The sequence below is a fragment of the Apteryx rowi genome, unplaced genomic scaffold (genome assembly GCF_003343035.1).
Source record: "Apteryx rowi isolate R43461 unplaced genomic scaffold, aptRow1 scaffold_34, whole genome shotgun sequence".
Taxonomy (NCBI): Eukaryota; Metazoa; Chordata; class Aves; order Apterygiformes; family Apterygidae; genus Apteryx; species Apteryx rowi.
The window spans coordinates 1590302-1607452 of NW_020449863.1; the positions used below are offsets into that span (position 1 = coordinate 1590302).

The following is a 17151-nucleotide window of genomic DNA, read 5'->3' on the forward strand; positions in this document are numbered from 1 at the left end:
AGCCCAGCCCAGGGAGACCGCGGCGCTCCCTCGGCGGCCTCCGCCGGCCCAGGCCGCGGCCCGGGCCCGGTCGCTGCCCCTCGCGTGGGAGCTGCCTCCTGCTGCCGTGCTGTGGCGCGCCGCTACKGGAGCGGGGCGCGCGTGTGCGTGTAACACTTGGCGCTGAAAGCGCGGTCAGGCCGCGCTGGCGTGCGCGGAGGGGGTGTCCGCCGCGCGGGCCGCTTGCCGCCRGTGAGCGCCGCCTCGGAGGGCCGGCTTGGGTCGTGCTCTCCGCAGGTCCCCCGGGACACCTGGGCAGGCGCCAGGCTCCCGCGCGGGCGGGCGCGGGTGCCCGCGGAGCGCCGGGCCCGGGGGCGGGCGGCTCCTCCGGAAAGCAGCATCTGCAGAGGTCATCAGGAGGCTCTGTAAACGCGGTGCTCTTAATAAAACTTCCCTATTGCTTCCTCTTCTGCGGTAGTTTGTGAAAATGGCTGTTTATACTTACAGATAACTGCAAAGGTGCTGCCAAATTGGCTTTTTCTTCTTAGCTGTGTATTTGATCTCTTGATTGTTTTACTTTGGAAAACTGTTTAGAGGAGGAAAAATGTGAGAGCAGTGCCTGGGATTACAATACCCTAGAAGGAGGTCTGTATGAGAAGTCTATGTAGAGAGCTATGACAAGGAAAACCTTTTCCTTACATGTTTCTTTAAATTTTATAGTTAAGAAACATGTTTTAAATAAATTTGCAGCAGGAACATAAAAATAAAGTACACCTTCTGGCTACAAAGTAGAAAAGTGACCATCATTCTGATGTATTCTTTTGAGAACTACCATATCTCAATCTCATGGGATGTTTTTGCAAAGAAGGTTGACACAAAGCACCCTCTTAAAACATACGACAATAAATGGAACTGCTATGTAGTCCTACAAATATCTCCCTTCCCTTGACGTTTCAGAATTGCCTAAAGTAACTCCTACAACTATCCAGTAAAATAAAAATGTGATAAACCCAGAGAAGATATTCTGAATTTACTATCCTATATTTGGTGGTAGCATGCATTTTTTGGTTAATGTTACCAATTCCCTGTTTGGAAGTATAGCTTGTTCTATCACTTATAGTTAAGGCAAGTATTTAATCTGTCTTCTCTCAAGCTATTGGTTTTTGTCTCTTGAGGAACACGGTTTAATTTCTGTGTCAGATGTGATATAATATCATTAGAGGGTAGGGACTATCTGAACCTTATATATAATAAAGTCAGCCCAGTTAGAATGGCAGAGGAAAAGGCAGTGAAATGCCTTTACATCCTTGTAATGCATAAAGGATGTGCACAAAAATAGAGAGATGATATTCATTTTTCATTGTCATTGTTAAAATACAAAATAAAGGGATGTCAAGGGATTGTCTAATAACAGTTCTGCTTTGGAGCAGGTTGGTAAAGCATGCCACAAAACTAGTGCATGACAAAGTCATTGCAGAGGATCTACGCTGCCTTTTTGTAATTGATTTCCAGCAAACTAGAGGTGATAGTCTATTCAGTTGGAATATGGATGGATAATGTAGTGTTCAGTGCATTACAGCACTTAACTGTCTCAACGCTGGAAAGCTAATGTGTTCAGAATTTCACTTCTGAAGGATGAGATTTTGAGTCTTAAAAATGAAAGCTCTTATGCTGTAGAAAAGAAGAACACTCCATCATGAGAAAGAAAAAGAGAATACTTCAAGATTTTTTTCTAGAAATGTATTAAATGATGTATTTAGTAAGACTTAGACATTTTTGTTAATAAATAGCAGTCAAATCTGTTTCTAATATAACCCAGTAATGTTATATTAGGCATGAATATGGTACAATTAAGTCACTGTAGAAAAAAAAAATCCTTTTTTGTCCTGTTTCATAAGAAAGGTGTATAAGTTTMATTTTAATTAGCAGTCTTTTTTGCCTTGTGTTCCCACCTAGTGTAGGTAATACAGATAGTAACAGTGATATACGTGCTTAGCACATATATGAGAATATTCACAGAAAAACAGTCTTCAGCTGTCTTCAGTATCGGCAAATCCAGATGCTGTATTGGAGCCTCTGTTGGTATGACTTTGTTACTCTTGCACAAATGTGAACGGGCAGATGAACTACAGTAGGTAAAATAACTATTTGAAAAGATTACAAGGAAACACTAGTGTACACTGGTCAAATTAAATGTAAGTCTATATTTTAAGTTGCCATATAATGATTACTTTTTACTACATTGGATCACTTAGAAAGCTAGGTATGTTAACTTGTATTTTCTAGAAGTGGTTGGAGATTTAAATTAATGAGGATCAAATACATTTCTGAATATGAGCTTCTGGGAGAGAGTGAATCTTTTCGTATTGCTAATGCACACAAATGATTTTTGGGTTACAAGCAAAATAACCCCAGATACAAGAAMGTGAAGTGTATGACCATAATGAAAAATTAAAAAGGGAGCAATAAAATTCTTCCAACCTTCTCATCTTGAGTTCCAAAATTACTTTTCCACACTTATAATTTGAGGCTTCAGTATAATTGATAGTGGTATACTTTTTTTTTTTGTGGTAATACAAAGACTGACAATTTTCTTCCTGATGCTGTTGTCAGCAGCATTTATGTTTGAAGGCTGCTTAACATGCTCCATTATATGTAGTAGAGAAGGGAGGGTTTATGATTTCCCAAACGGTAACCACCTGAATAAAAAGTAAGTCTAGCTCAGGCTTGGACTTTTTTGGTAAATTGCAGGAAGCAGTTTAGCTGTTTGAGAATATTAGATAAAAGCAAAGCACATAGTTCTGTCTATGTTATAATTTTTTCTTACATTTTTTTCCTGGAAATGCTTTAGTTCCTCTCTGCTTTGAAAGTAGATAGCAGTTGTTTCAGTCAGACCTTTTGCTGTCACTTGGACTACACAGTGTGATTTGCCTTATGTGAAGTTGCAGCTTGCACATGGTTACTTGGGTCTAGCCCTATGGGACTTGGAAACATAAGCTACAATACATATGCTTCCAAGTTTCAGTTGGTATCACATGGTTATAGGTCTTGAATGCTATCTACATGGAAATACTGTATTGATTTAAACTAACTCTGAACAGTATTAACTCATAGCCTTTTGAAGTGAAATGCTGTATTGCATAGGTCAGGTGAAAGTTCAAGATCCTGTCTAATTCCATCATTTTTTAAAGAAGAGTGGGGTATGTATAAAAGCGACATCCACAGAGGCAACTAGGTGTCCAGCCTCATATAACACATTCTTAAACCTGAGAAGGATACCTCAGTTCCCTAGCTTGTGAAGGTTAGGAACTGCATAGCTGTGGCGTTATCTGATGATGTAGGTCTCTCAAGCAGAGGAAGGAAGTAAATGCAGGTATTCCTTATCATAGGTTATGTACTCCAGCACTGACTTTTTTTTATTCCAAAGGGTGATATGTGCACATTGCATCATAACACACAAAAAGTGCTATTTGGTCTTTTAGCTTTGCTTTCAAGAAAAGCAGCAGCTGCTGTGTCTTGCATGGAGCTCAGTCTGATAGATGTGATCTCTGAATGCCTGTTAGATTGAGCTTCTCCAGATGAGATTAGCAGGCACACATAATTACTTCTGGCTACAGAGCAGGTATTTCACTGGCTTGCTCAACCATAGTATTCTACTGCCAGTTTTAGCAAGGACTCTTTGGACTTCTCTGGCACTGTGATCAGGCATTAAAGTGAGATGGAAGCTATACTGTCATTGGCTTTAAGATACTGTACACTGTACATTTTTCATAGTGGAATGGGCTTCAGTAAAAGTGACCGTCAGGGCTCTGTATCTTTGTGTTCTGCTTTTGAAAAAAATTAACAAATTCCTTTAACATTACAGTTGTCATACTGATTGTTTTCCAGAAAAAAGCTTCTGTTTGGATTAAAATGATATTCTTTATATATGTGGCCATATGGAAAGGCAAGACAATGTAAAATACTGGTGTTTTTTAGAACTCTAATTAGAGAGTTAGAGCAACAACTATAAAACTTATTTGGTGCATCTTAATTGCTGTGAGTAATGTGAAAGCTTTGAGATGTAATCTTTGGGAATGCTTAAGATACTAATTATATACCAGCCAGTCAATGTGCACTCGTTTTGAAACGAGTCTGTGCTGGTCCCTTCTGAGAACTAGGTGTTCCAAATGCCAGAGGTGGAGAAACATTAATTTGTACGAAAATGAATTATCCTCCAAAACCAGGAACTGACTTCAAAGCATAGCATTTTATGACAAGACGCACTTCAAGATTAATAAAGCGAGGCCCAAATACACTAAACACAAAAGATTAAGCCCCAAAGAGCACATAGGTTTGGTCCAAGCCTAGCTTCTAACTGGTGTTTAGTATTCTAACTTGCTATTTGACAATAGTTAAATTTCAAAGTCCAAGCATAAAACCCACAGATGCTGTCTTATGGACTCTGTGCTTATTCTACGTATCCTTTTGAGGTAGCTGTTTTCTTAGTTCTGGAGTTCCTCCTTTTTTTTTCAGTACCTTACTTTAAATTTCAGATGGTTTTAAAATTCTTGAGTTTTAAGGCATTTGAGAAAACTCTTCTGCTCTCAGACTAGCAGTTCAATGGACTACCTAGTTTCTATAGTATATCGAAGTCTGCCATTTTGGAACTGTGAATCTGAGTTTCAAACCTATTCCATTTATCTTTATAATTAATTTAAATTGAATGAACTTGTAATCATTTGATCCAACTTTACTGATTTTCTGTTAGCTCTCCTGTAATATTTTTGTTGGTTAACAAAACTAAAGTTTTATTCTTTCTGCTTTCTATTCTCTTTATAAAAAAAAAATCTGTAGGCTATCATATTCAAGGAAGACTGCTTCTTCCTATTATTTGTATTTGTTCTTTACTCTAAATCTGGGAAAGTAATTTCTGTCATATTGATGCGCTTCCTAGTGATAGTAGTAAGACATATTACAGCAATCTTTATTCATATCCAAATCTTACCCAGCTACTTTCTAGAAGGCTCCCAGCAATATGCAAGTAAAACCTTTCTCAACCATTCTTCTCAAAAGCTGTGACTTTATTCATAATACCACTTCTCTTTCTTATTTTGCCTTGTACATGTACAATGATAACATAGCGTGTTTGTATTTCTTTCTTTCCTGAACATGAATACTTTTGGTATGACTTAGTATTCCATTGTATTTGTTATCCCTATAATGTCAGGTTGCATGTTTAAAACCTCCATTTTTTGTTTAGGTTCCTTCTATTAATGTTTTTTTTTTAATCATCCACAGCACCTCAATTGCATTAGGAGTGGTCCTTTCATTAGCTTCATTATCTGGCTGCTGTTTTTAAGTAGTAGTACTTTCCTTTTTTTTTTCCTCCCGTTTGTGTCCATCTACTCATTAATATGCCTTTAACTATTGCTGTATCCTTATTTAATGTTTTTTTTCCCCTCCCATTCATCTATGCTAAGCAAGCTATGGATATTATACAAGCTTCTCCCAATTTTCTACACTGTGTTGTAGTTTAAATTTCATCTATAAATTTTGGCAGTCTTAGTTGTGGAGATTATTTTTTGAGATACTGTAGTAAAGTTCTCTCTTGAGAGTTGTTTTTTGGTCAATGCATTCTAGTGGCTGAATATCTTAAAACTATTCTCCTAACTCGGGAGATAGAGCTATTAATGTTTCATTCTCCTTTTTAAGGTACTAAGGTACTCTAAAGTGAAGAATCTGTGACACCATTTAAATACTTTACCTAGAGCATGGGATAGTTACACTTGATGTATTCCAGTAATAATTTTGCAATGCCATTTGTTTCAGTGTGAGCTCCAGTCACCATATTTTTCTCTGTTTCTACTGATAGCCTTTCAAAACTTAGGTCCACATCTGACAGAAACATAGTTCTGCAGAATCTGTTCTTCAGATTCATCAAAACCCCTGCACAGTCACCAGTCATACAGACCTGTCTTTTTCTGGTATTGCTGTAAATCTCGTGTTCTGAGGTTCAGTCTTAGTTACCGTCTCTTGCCATCTACATCCTAGCCAATCAACCTTTAAGATATTTATTGGTTAGATATTCATGTGTTTGATATGATTGATATTGGAGTCATACAGCTTTTATAAGTTACATTATGCAATTATGAACCTGGTTCTGCAGGTAATGTTTAGTGCAAGTAAGGCATTGTATCAGGCTGAAATCTGTAAGGTTTAGGAAATTTTTACTGATGGGTGATCTAAGTATTGGTGGTAACTATTCAAAATTTGACAGGAGTTCATAAGGTTATTGAAGAACTGTATTTTGCATGTGATATGTTGTATTTATATTCCAAGCTAAAGCCCTTGTTTCCCTTCATGCTACTATGTTTGAGTGCCCTACTTTTGAACAACATTGTGACTTCTACTTTTCTATTGGTTGTACTTTTTAATGATAAGCTATTTGTTTCTGCGCATTTGTGCTTATTTATGCTTATCTAAGTTACTAATTGTTAAAAGAAATATGTAGTTGGAGAAATGGTGGGTCTGATGATGAGCTGATACAGAAACATGTTAAAGGATGGAAAGGTAAAGAAGCGTGGGAGGAGGAAGTGCCAGCAACTGAGCTGTAGTAGTGCGGGATCTGGAGGCAGCCTGAGGGAGCAAGGCTGCAGTGGAGTAGATGGCATTCTTTCCCACCTGATGCATCTCAGAAAGGATGCAGTGAGTTGAAGTTACAAAGGAATTATTCATGCAAGAATCTTAGGATGACTCTTGAATTCATCCTTTAATGTAAATAGCTTACTCCTAAAACTTTCTTCTGAATTTGCTGCTTCTTGATCTTCTTTTGGGGTACTAATTTGTGATTGTACAAGAATGGAAATGCATGTAATGTAAAGAGCAGGAGAAATGGGAAAAATAATAATAAAGTAACTTGACCTAGGAGAAACCTGGAGACAGAAAGGAAGGGAGAGTGTTTTGTATCCCCTTATGTTCTCCCTCTCAATATCTAAGCCTAATTTTCACTCCTGCGTACTCTGTCATCCCAAGGCTATATATCTCAGTTGACTCCAAATGTCATTTGGTGTCTTTGCACACCTATGAGAGYAGTAGTTATTACATTTGTAAAATGTTGAATTTCTCTATTGCATCTAATATGAAGAATAAGATTTTGGTTGAGTAGGACTGCTCTGGGCAGGTGGCACTGGGGTAGAAGAACGCTGACACATCAGGTCTTCTTTTCTAAAGTAGTAAGGCAGTGAGAAGAGGGGGAGCTCTTGGGTGATGATATTCAGTTCAGAAACACCATGTGATTGTCTTCAAAAAGCATGAATATTTAATTGCAAAGGGCAACAGGTATTCTTTACAAACATGGTTTGGAAAATTCTGTAGTACACCAGTACAGATTACACTACAGATGAAAACAGAATTCAAACTTCTTAGTGTAAAATGTAACATTAATTTTAAGTGCATACTTCAATTCAATCTGACCTATAAAGTCACATCCAACTCTTGATTTTTTTATTCACTGTTTCTACCTGAGCCACACTTGTTTCTGAACAGAAGTAAATATAGAAATCTATGCAAATTTGCTTCTGCAGAGGGAGTGGAGGGCTATAATGGGTTCTGGTTTGGTTTTGTTCACTCGGTGACAAAGTAAAGGGTTTGCATCCTTAAACTCACTGCCTTATGTAGATTGAGAAATCTAGTAGTTTCAGGGTGCCTCACTGTGTAGACATTATCTCTCCTTCCGGTTTTGTACTGTCTCTGTTTATCAAGGTTATTACTAACACTGCTTTGAAACATCCTTCAGGGAAAGTAAGTGTAAATTACGGTACAATCTGATAATTTATGTACACTTTCTAGTGTTTCTTATGATAAGGGAATCAATTCAGAATCATTTGTCTTCTTCCTACTGTTCCTTCTTTGTATTGCCTATTTCCTATTTGTGGTTTCTGCAGGACTGGGAGGGTAAGAATGTACTCATCAGCTATTCTGCCTCATAGCTGTGTCCTTCCAAAGCACAGCTCCTTCCTGGTAGCCAAACCAGGAGAAATTTTCGGTAGGGGGGGTCTCTCCAGGTCAGAAGTTCTTACTTGAGCAAAATTCTCTGAAGTCAGTGATGCTGAGTAGGCTTTAATTCAGGGCAGAGTTTGGCCCCCTGAAACAGTTGCTGGAGTTAAGGACCTTGGAGTTTGGCCTTTTTGATTTGCTTGCACTACTTTCAGAAGTGTGTGTTGTAAGAGCAATTAGGATGCTGAGCCCTTTGACATGCAGAGTTTTCAGCTGTATGGTTGGCTATTCATGTCCATCTTGGATTTATAAAAAGTGAAGTTTGTATATTGGCTGATGGTGTAGGTTGTGCCATGCTTATGTTCAATTTGTCTGGACTGCATGAAGGATCTGTTAGACTCATGTTAAGGTCTGTTTGCTAGGGCTTGACTTTGCTGTTCAGGGAGTGATTTGAAACTTCACCTGAATTTTCTACTATGGCTGGGCATGTAAACACGAATGGCAGGTGAGTCTAGGCTTTAGCACATGTTTGGAGCCAGGCTTAACCTTTGTGATCCACATTTGAGTATGAAATGGTTCAATTAATTAAAAAATAACATAACCAGATTTTCATTAAAAACAATGCTTAGGTACTGATTTTTTTTTAAACATACAAAATCTGGCCAACTGTTTCTTGGAGAAGTTCCACTTCTTACACTACCCATAAGTGTTTTCATGTCATTGTATTTAAAACCTAAAAACTTAGTGTTTTCTGAGATGTAAAGCTAATAAGAATGTGTTGCTAAATAAAGTCTTCAAATCCTTGTCTCTAAGGAGTTTTAATAAAATTACTTTTTTAAGAAAAAAAAAGGCCGCTGTGTGTAAGTCCTTGGGAATTAAAATTATTAGCATAAAAAGGGTCTTTAGATTCCTTGTTTTAAAATCATTAGCATACATATCTCTTCATGCTAAGAATCTGTTTTCAATCAAAATATTTTTGTTTTGTTTTAAATAAACTAGGCTTTTAAGATCTGAATTAAAAAAAATGTATTTTTAATGGAAGAATATAGTGAGCATTTTAAGTTGAATTAGTTTTGTATAATAAAAAAGCTTCTAACAAATTACATTAATGCTTTTAAGTGAAATAAGTTGTAGAATTGTATCAGTGAACTTTCTGTGCTGTAAGCTTTGAGTCAAATCCAGCATTTCTAGGTTACCCCAAACTTTTTTTTATGCAGCTGTCTCTGGAATTCATGTGTCATTTATTTCAACCAAAGCTGACAGAGAAAGAATATATTTATATATATTTGAAGTCGCATACTTCTAAGAGGATGAAATCTCATCTTTTTCAAGGTGACCTTTCATTATATCTATTTCTGGGGACTCCCCCCACCCCAAACTGTCTAGTGCTTGCAACTTTAATATGAAGAAAATTAACCAAGCTCTGTTAAAAAAATGCTTTTAGTAGAAAATATCAAACTGTTTTTTCTTTAAGCCAAAACAGACCAACTTTTAACCGAAAGTAAACAGTTCAGGCACGTATAGATGGTCAGATCTGCAGTTTTCTTAAAAAAAAACCCCAAAAAACTAAAAACTACTGAACTTTTTAAAGGGACTGACTTTCAAAAATGAAAAGCGAGGAGCGAGCTGGAGCCGGGAGCTCGCAATGTCAGCGTGGCGGCTGCGTGCCTGTGCCTGTGCTGTGCCGTGCTGTGCCTTGCCTTGCCGGCGCGCTGTCTCTCCGCGGAGCTGCGGCTCCGGCTCCGCTCCCTGCTCTCCTCTCTCGCTCTCTTCTCTTTCCCCCTCTCTCGCTCTCTCTCTTCCCCCCTCCCTTTCTCGCTCTCTCGCTCTCCCTCTCTCTCTCTTACACTGCCAGCCCCTGATGTGATGGCGAAGAAACCCCGTTGACAAGGCACTGCTTTTTCATGACGGTGAGTTTCCCTTTGAGTGTATTATAATTTTGTGATAAAAATTTCAAGGAAAAAAAAAACACACAACCTCCTTCCTCCCTTCCTTCGGGGAGGGAAAAGAGAGGGGGGAAATCTATCTCCAGACAGACAGAAAAGAAAGAGGAGCAAATTAACAACCAGGAGTTGCCAAAACCAGGATATTAGGTTTCAGCCCAGAGAGCTATTGGCTCTGGGGCTATGTATATAAATATATATCTAGAGAGTGAGCGAGCGAGAGGGGAGACAAGGAGGAAGAAGAGGGATGTTTTGTGGGTGGCTGTTGTTYGGGCAGATGTGGATTCACATGGAAATGAACTATATATTTCTTTTTTCAGCGAGACTAGTGGTGGTGGCGGCTGCTGAGGGCACTTAAAAAAAAAGTTGTTTCTTAAAATAAAGGCGGAGGGGGGGGAGAAGAGAGATAAGGTTTCAGGTCCAGGCTGATAGCTGCAGAGAGGGGAGAGGTTTGGGGTGGGTTTTTTTTTTCTTGCTGATGCCATGCAAATTCAGGAGAGGAGGGAAGAAAAATCTCTTTTAATGACTCATTGATTGAGCCGGTTTAAAATTAGTTGTTGTTGTTGTCTTTTTTTTTTTTTTTATTTTCCGCCCCCTTGATGGCCATCAAGAGAGGGATGGAAAGAGGAGAGGAGGGAGAGAGAGTGTGTGTGTGTATGTGTGAGAGAGAGAGTGAGACGGAGAGAGGGGGATAGAGAGAGTGTGTGAGGGAGAAAGAAAAATAATCTTTTCAAATCTCCTCCCTCTTTTTTTTCCCCCCTCGTTTCTTTGCTTTTCTCTAAAGCTCTGTGGTCTGTGAAACACTCTTTCTTCCTCCTCCTCAGGAAAATGGAGACACTTCGTCTCTTTCCTGACTGTGGAGCTGGGAAGGATTTTTCTTTTCTTTTTTTCTTTTTCACTCCTGGCTTAATTTTTTCCTTTCCCCCCTCCACTTGCCACCACCCTAATCTTGTCATTTCTTTGAGCTTGTGTCTCAGATTTGTGCCTGCTGGGGATTTATTTTTCACTCGTTTCCTCGTTTTCAGTGTCGCCACTAGATTTGATTTGATTTGTTTGATTCTTTATTTGCAATTTCCTCTGAATTGCTCTGTGCTTCACGCTTTTAAACAAGGAATGGAAACGGCGCTCCTTTTTGTGTGTGCGCGAAATTCTTGGGCGGTAGGTTTGGGCTAATGCGCTTTTTTCTCCTCTTCAGAACCAAGTTTTTCGATGTGCTTTTTTTTTGTTGTTGTTCCTTTTGGAGAGAGAATATTTAACTGTAGTGACTCTATTTAAAGCATAACAATAAACCGACTCTTTCTGGAGTAACCCGTTTGGTTTTCCTTTAGAGTGGGTGTGAATCTGCTTCTTTGTGCTATCGGATTATTTTCCATATTCAAAACAATGTTTTATAAATATCGTTTTTTACTTGTGGCTAAAAAAAACAGTAGTTGGTGGGTTGTTTAGGGGATTTGCTGAAGTACTCAGTTCACTTTTATTGGGTTATGGGGGGTGTTTAAGTGCCTTTTAAGTTGCTTTTGACATTAGTTGCAAAATTCACGAACTGCGGATTATGGCAGAAGACAGATCTATCTATGTTTTTAAAAAAAACGAACTAAATCAAACGACTTATAGAGGACATATTTGTATTTATTTAAAACTGTTATTAGAGCACCACTGGGGTAAGGAAAGAATGAGATTTTGAGGCCTTTGCTTTCCCTGATTCTCCGCTTCCATCGCCCCGATTCTTCTCGTCTTTTCGGGGTCTAATAATGTTAAAATTAAAAAGGATTTGAAAGGAGAGGGGAGAGGTCCTCCAGCGGTCGCTCTGGCTGCGCTGGGCTTGGCTGCGAGCGTTTGCCGTGCAGGTCCGGGTGCGTGTGGGAGAGAGTAGGGAAGATGGCGCTGTCTGGCTTCCTGCCAGCGTTTGTTGCGCAGTTTCACTGTGACTCTCCTCCCCCACGGGCGCCATTTTAAGGTCCTTTCTGCTGTGACTGCGCCGTGCGGGGCGTTGCCGCCGCACCTCTCCCGAGCCATTTCTTCTCTCTGTGTGTCTGAAATGTTACCCCGTCGGTCYGAGAAATCCTGTCCCTGAACTCTCGAGTTCTGTATTTTTCTTTAGGAAATCGATGTAAGAGATTTTTTTTTTTCTGTGTGCTTTGCGGAGAGAGGGTTCTTTCTTTGTTTCCAGGGGAATGAAAAAGGAGGGTAGAGTCTTTCAGGCAAAGGATGTTTCAGGAAGGAGCCCCATTAAATCTGTTATGTTGAATCTGTTCATTTTCAGACTTCCTGCATCCCTTGAGTAACCCTGGGTCATGATCCTGTGAGCTATTAAACTTACTTAATTTGTTCCAGAGGCCTGAGTGGGCCTGGGCCCCTAGTTTTTAAGCCTGTAAGCATGAGTTTACGTCTTGTTTATATACACCTCTAAGGTCTGTTTTTTTGACAGAGTATGCATCCACAGTTGAAGAAGGGGAAAAAGTAGGTTTGAAAGAACATCCTCTTCCACTGAATGATCTGATAACCAAAAATTATGACATACCAGTAAAGAAGAAACCTATCTTTAAACAGTGTTCTAGTGTAACACATATGACAAAATAATCATCATTAGAGTACTAAGGAGCCTTCAATACCCTTAAAAATCTTTGCAGAATTCAAGGGTGAATAACTTCTTGGTGGCTGAGCACATTACTCCTGTTGCTGTTGCTCTTCTGGTAGGCTCTTTTTTTTTTTTTTTTGCTTGCTTGGGCTGATACCTTTTCATGATGAGTTTTTATTCCACATAAAATAATTTTTCTTCCAAATGGTTTAAACTTCACGGCTCCATTTTAATAGGCACTTTAGGTTTTGTTTTGGTGCTGTGTGTTTTTTAGGGAGAGCACCGAAAATTGTCTTATATTTTTTTTGATCAAGACCCCTCAATTTTTTGACCATTTCTGTATAATCTGACCTGTGCTCTTGATGCTCGAGTTTGATACCAACAATGTCTGAATTCAGGAACAGCAAGTATGCTGCCAAACCAACTCATGCTGACCCCTTAAGGAGTGCGGAATGCTTGTTGAATTCTCATTTATGCTTTTTGACACATCATTGGAGGGCTTTCCCCATGCCTCTTACTCATTCCTGAAGGAAGTGGCAGGTTTTATTATTTGGGATTACTTTTAAGGCCTTTTAAGTTCTTTGCCAGTTAATGTTGAAGAGTTTTAAACTACATTTCTAGTGAAATAAACATTTTTGTTTATTTAATATATTTGGAAAAAAATCTCTGGATATAAACTTCTCTAAAGTCTTTCTGGAGAGCAACATTATTGTTTTAGTTTTTTAAACAACTGATGCAGGTGACAAAAACTCTTACCAATTACTTAAAGTCTATCGCGTGTGGAGTATGGTATTCACGTATTTCAGAAAACCTTTTAATACATGAAATTTGCCCTTCCTTGAAGCTATTATTTTGTATTATTGCTAGCAGTGGTCTTGGGTTGCAAGGTATGAGTTTTTTTTTTTTAATGTTTATGTATATTTACAATAAAATTTCGCTAATATGCACTAATGGCTGGCAGATTCCTTGTGGATTTTTCATTAATTCATAAAAATAATGAATAAATGACAAAAAGTGTAATAAAAATGACCAGTAATACATACTCTTTGCCCTGACCTGCACACATTAAAGCAAAATGCATTTTTATTTGAGTTCAGATGTTTGGAGGGTAGAATTTAAATATACTAGTTTTATTCTTTTTAGATATACTCCTTTGGTCAGGTCTGAGCTTAAAAGTTTTTTCCTTCTTCTTGTATTTTTGAGAGTAGTACTCGGTATTTCTCTTAGGTTGTTTTTATTGATTCAGAAGTGCAGAAACTCACCATGTTGATAGGCTGGCCCAGTTGTGTTTTAGGGGTGCACCTCAGCTTATTCGCTAGGATGATACTAATATAAATGTCTTCTGCTGAATTCATGCTGTGAGCACTTGGCTAGTGTATTGTACCTGTATTCTTGATTTGATAGTGCTTTCAGTGTATGTGTGGCCTTAAGGCAGGTCAGTGCTACAGTTACCACACACTTGACAAAGATAGTTTTGCTGTATCTTAATATTTACATCACCGTATAGATTGCAGTTTTCTCTGTCTCTGCCCCCCCCGCTGCTCTTTTTCAGTAGCATTCATAGCTCAGTTATACTGGGGGGGGGGGGAACAGTCCTGCTAGTCTAGTAGAAGCTGCATTTCCTCTAAGGACACTTTTTCTATCCATAAAGCTTTGAAACATAGATTAGTCCTTAGTCTAGAGTTGAAGAGCTTTGTCAGTATGGACGAGTTGGTATGCTACTTGGGCATTGTACTGTGGGTGTATTTTCAGAATTTTGCTGTATATTTCCACCTCAGTTCCAGAAAAAAAGTTGTATCCACATAACTGCAGTTATATTTTATAATGTGGCTCTAATGGTCAATGATCATGCTTTTTCATGCTACATTAGGCTTGTGATAAGTCTAATGGTTGGTGCTTTTTAATGTAGATTTAGCAATGGGAGCATGAAAGAATGGCCTCTAACGTGATAGATAGAATCCAGGCATGAGAACCTTCTTGATAATATAGCTCATTCTGTTCTGAGAGTTGTCATAATTAACTCTAGTAGTTCTGCTGCTGGAATAAACTGCATCTCTGCTTGAAAGGTTTCCTGTGCTGAATTACGCTCTCCAGTATAGACATGGGGGATGGTCTGCAAAAACAAGGATGTTTTGCTCTCTTCAGTAGAGGTAAAGCAGTAAAATATACGTAGTGTAGTAGCATTGTTTCTAGACTACAGCTGTTCTAGTGTGAAAGCTGGAATAAATATCAGTAAAGCCCTTGTATGCATGCACACTGCAACCTTTATGGTGTATTTTCAGAAGAATTGCATAGTTAAATGAATGTGTATATTTTCTAATGTTGATTAGCCCATTTTCATTATGAAAAACTCATTTGCTGTGTGTGTATTATTTTTGTTTTGATTGAGAATTGCTGAGTTTGCAGACAAAATAAGAATTAACAAGATTAATTAGCATCAGCTGACAATGTGAGTCTTCTATTCCTGGAAATTCTTCCTTACAGTGGTTTTAAAATCTTCTAGAACTATTTTGGATGTTAGTTTGAATAAGGGAGTGTTTACCAAAAAAGGAAAGAAAGAAGGTGGTCTCTCTCTTTTAAAACTTAATTCAGTAGCTTTCCTTTCATGGAAGGTATTAAGAAAGGGTGGGGAAGAAGAAGGTGGGGAGAGGTCCAGGAAGAAATTTTTAACTTAATTCCAAGAGACTTTTTGCAAGGGCTGATCGTGTAACTTTTTTGGGGGGAACTTGCATTGATTTTATTGTGAACTTGATCTGAATGTGGAAATTCAATCTGGTGTTGAAGGTTGAATTTACTGAGAGACGTGTTGACTAGAGAAAAAATCTTGGTCCCACTGAACTAGGTGGCAAAATCTCCATTGGCTTCAGCAAGACATTGGCTTCAACAAGGAGAAGATTGGCAGCATGGAGGATTTTTATTTTTGGAGCAGTGGTATAGACTGCACTGTTGAATTAGTTACCGTCTGCCAATTCATCATATTCAAATTTTAGATGACTTCTTGAACATGATAACTAAAAGGATATAAAGCTCTTTTCAGCTTTAGCTATTGGCAGGAATAAAGTGTTAGATGATACTTGCTTATGTATCATGCCTGTGGCAAGGTACCAGCATTGTGGGTTTTTTAAACTAGTATTGACTAGAGTGGTATTAAAAAGGTATTAACTGGGCATTGGTTTACAGATTAATTGAGGAATGATCAGTTCATAAGGAAGTCACATTCTGGGACTGCGTATGTATTTTCTCTTTTTAGAATCTTTGAAAATTATATGCAAGGAATAAAAAGCATGACATGCAGGTATTCTGTACTAGACATCAGGTAAAAGCATCTGAAGAACTGATGCAAGACATTACTTAAACCACTGTGTTGCACAAATAACATTCTAATAACTTGTGTTATTGCATATAGTAGTTTTCTAGAAGTACTTAAGAACATCTAACTAGCTTTGGGCAGGAAAACATTTCTGTTTTAACCACCTTTTTTGAGATTACCCCTCCTTCTTTTCCTTTCAAAATGTTCTGTGAATACTGAGATTCCCCAAGAATTATGTATGTGGTGGAGCAGTTTAAACAGAAGACAGAGCCCAGAATAGGCAGTAGCTGCTCATAAGGGTAGTCACCATTTGGGAAATGGGCTGAGCTGAGTGTTGAGCCTGGTGAATTCCACATGGTAGGTAAGCATCCTGACCTCCAGACGGAGTTATTCTGGATTTTCTGGGTGATTTCAAGAACCTACTTGTAGATGGAAGTCTTGTAAAAATGTTGGCCTGCCCACAAAGAGCTCTATGTTCAATGGGGAAAATTTTATTGCACAAATTAAAAAATTCAGTTCTCAGTATGTAAAGTGTGTGGTGGGAAACCAGTTTGCCCTGGGAGTTCACAGATCTCAGTGTGCTTGTCTGTAGTTAGATGACTTTCACTAACACATATACTATTAACAACTGAAGTGCCAATTTCCATTTTATTCTTAATACATTAAAATATGACTATAGTTTTTGGAAGCTTGATAAATTAGGAATACTTTTGCCAAACTCAGTTTAAATAAAGAATCAGTTTTATATGCTATATTAATGGAAATCAGATTTAACGAATGGATGAACAGTCTGTTGAGGGTTGTCTGTGCTTTAGTGTGTAATTTTTATTTGCCCTTCTGCATGTGGAGCTGGTATGTAAAAATTGTATCAGGACCCTGTCTTCCTAGGTGCCCGTCTCCTGCCAAGTCTCAGAATCCATTGAGATGCATACTGTTGTAGCACTTGTATGTTTACTAAGTGGTTGTAGCTCTTTATCTAATTCCAGAGTAGTTCCCATCCCTCTCTCTGTCTCTTCTTTTTAAACATTTTTTCATAAAGAGAGGTTCTGCATAATTTTTCCAAGTAATTAAATTACAAATTTCTTCTTGTACCTATCGCATACAGAAAGTCTTTGAGAATACTGATGCTTAAATTGAGAATTCCGTAGTTGATTTCAGACATTGTAAGTTCATCTTAAAAACACTACTCAAGTTTAGAATCTGAGGATGGAAATGCATTTTCATTATAGAGAAAGTTCACACAAGTTCTGTTACTAATTTGAAATCCCAAATTTATTACTGTTAGCTCTTTTTTTAGAGTACAATTCATGATACGATTTGAAACTATACAATAGTTTTTTTTTTTTTTTTTTTTTTTTTTTTTT

The 17151-nt window shown here is 38.2% G+C and overlaps 1 protein-coding gene across 11 annotated transcripts in view; it reads left to right on the forward strand.

Moving 5' to 3' along the window:
• The window catches only part of BICRAL (BRD4 interacting chromatin remodeling complex associated protein like), a 48314-nt gene that overhangs the window by 358 nt on the left and 30805 nt on the right, over positions 1-17151 (forward strand). For 6 of the 11 annotated variants that reach the window (XM_026072313.1, XM_026072308.1, XM_026072319.1 and 3 more), the window contains exon 1: positions 11845-12009. The exons of 1 other annotated variant lie outside the window; for it this stretch is intronic. Coding sequence is in view for 1 of the 10 variants with exons in the window: in XM_026072311.1 (XP_025928096.1) it covers positions 9861-9866 (6 nt within the window). In the remaining 9 variants the exon portion in view is untranslated. Of the gene's footprint in view, positions 1-9727; positions 9867-11844; positions 12010-17151 lie in introns of those variants that run through there. 4 more of the 11 variants (XM_026072309.1, XM_026072311.1, XM_026072310.1 and 1 more) reach the window with 1 other exon arrangement.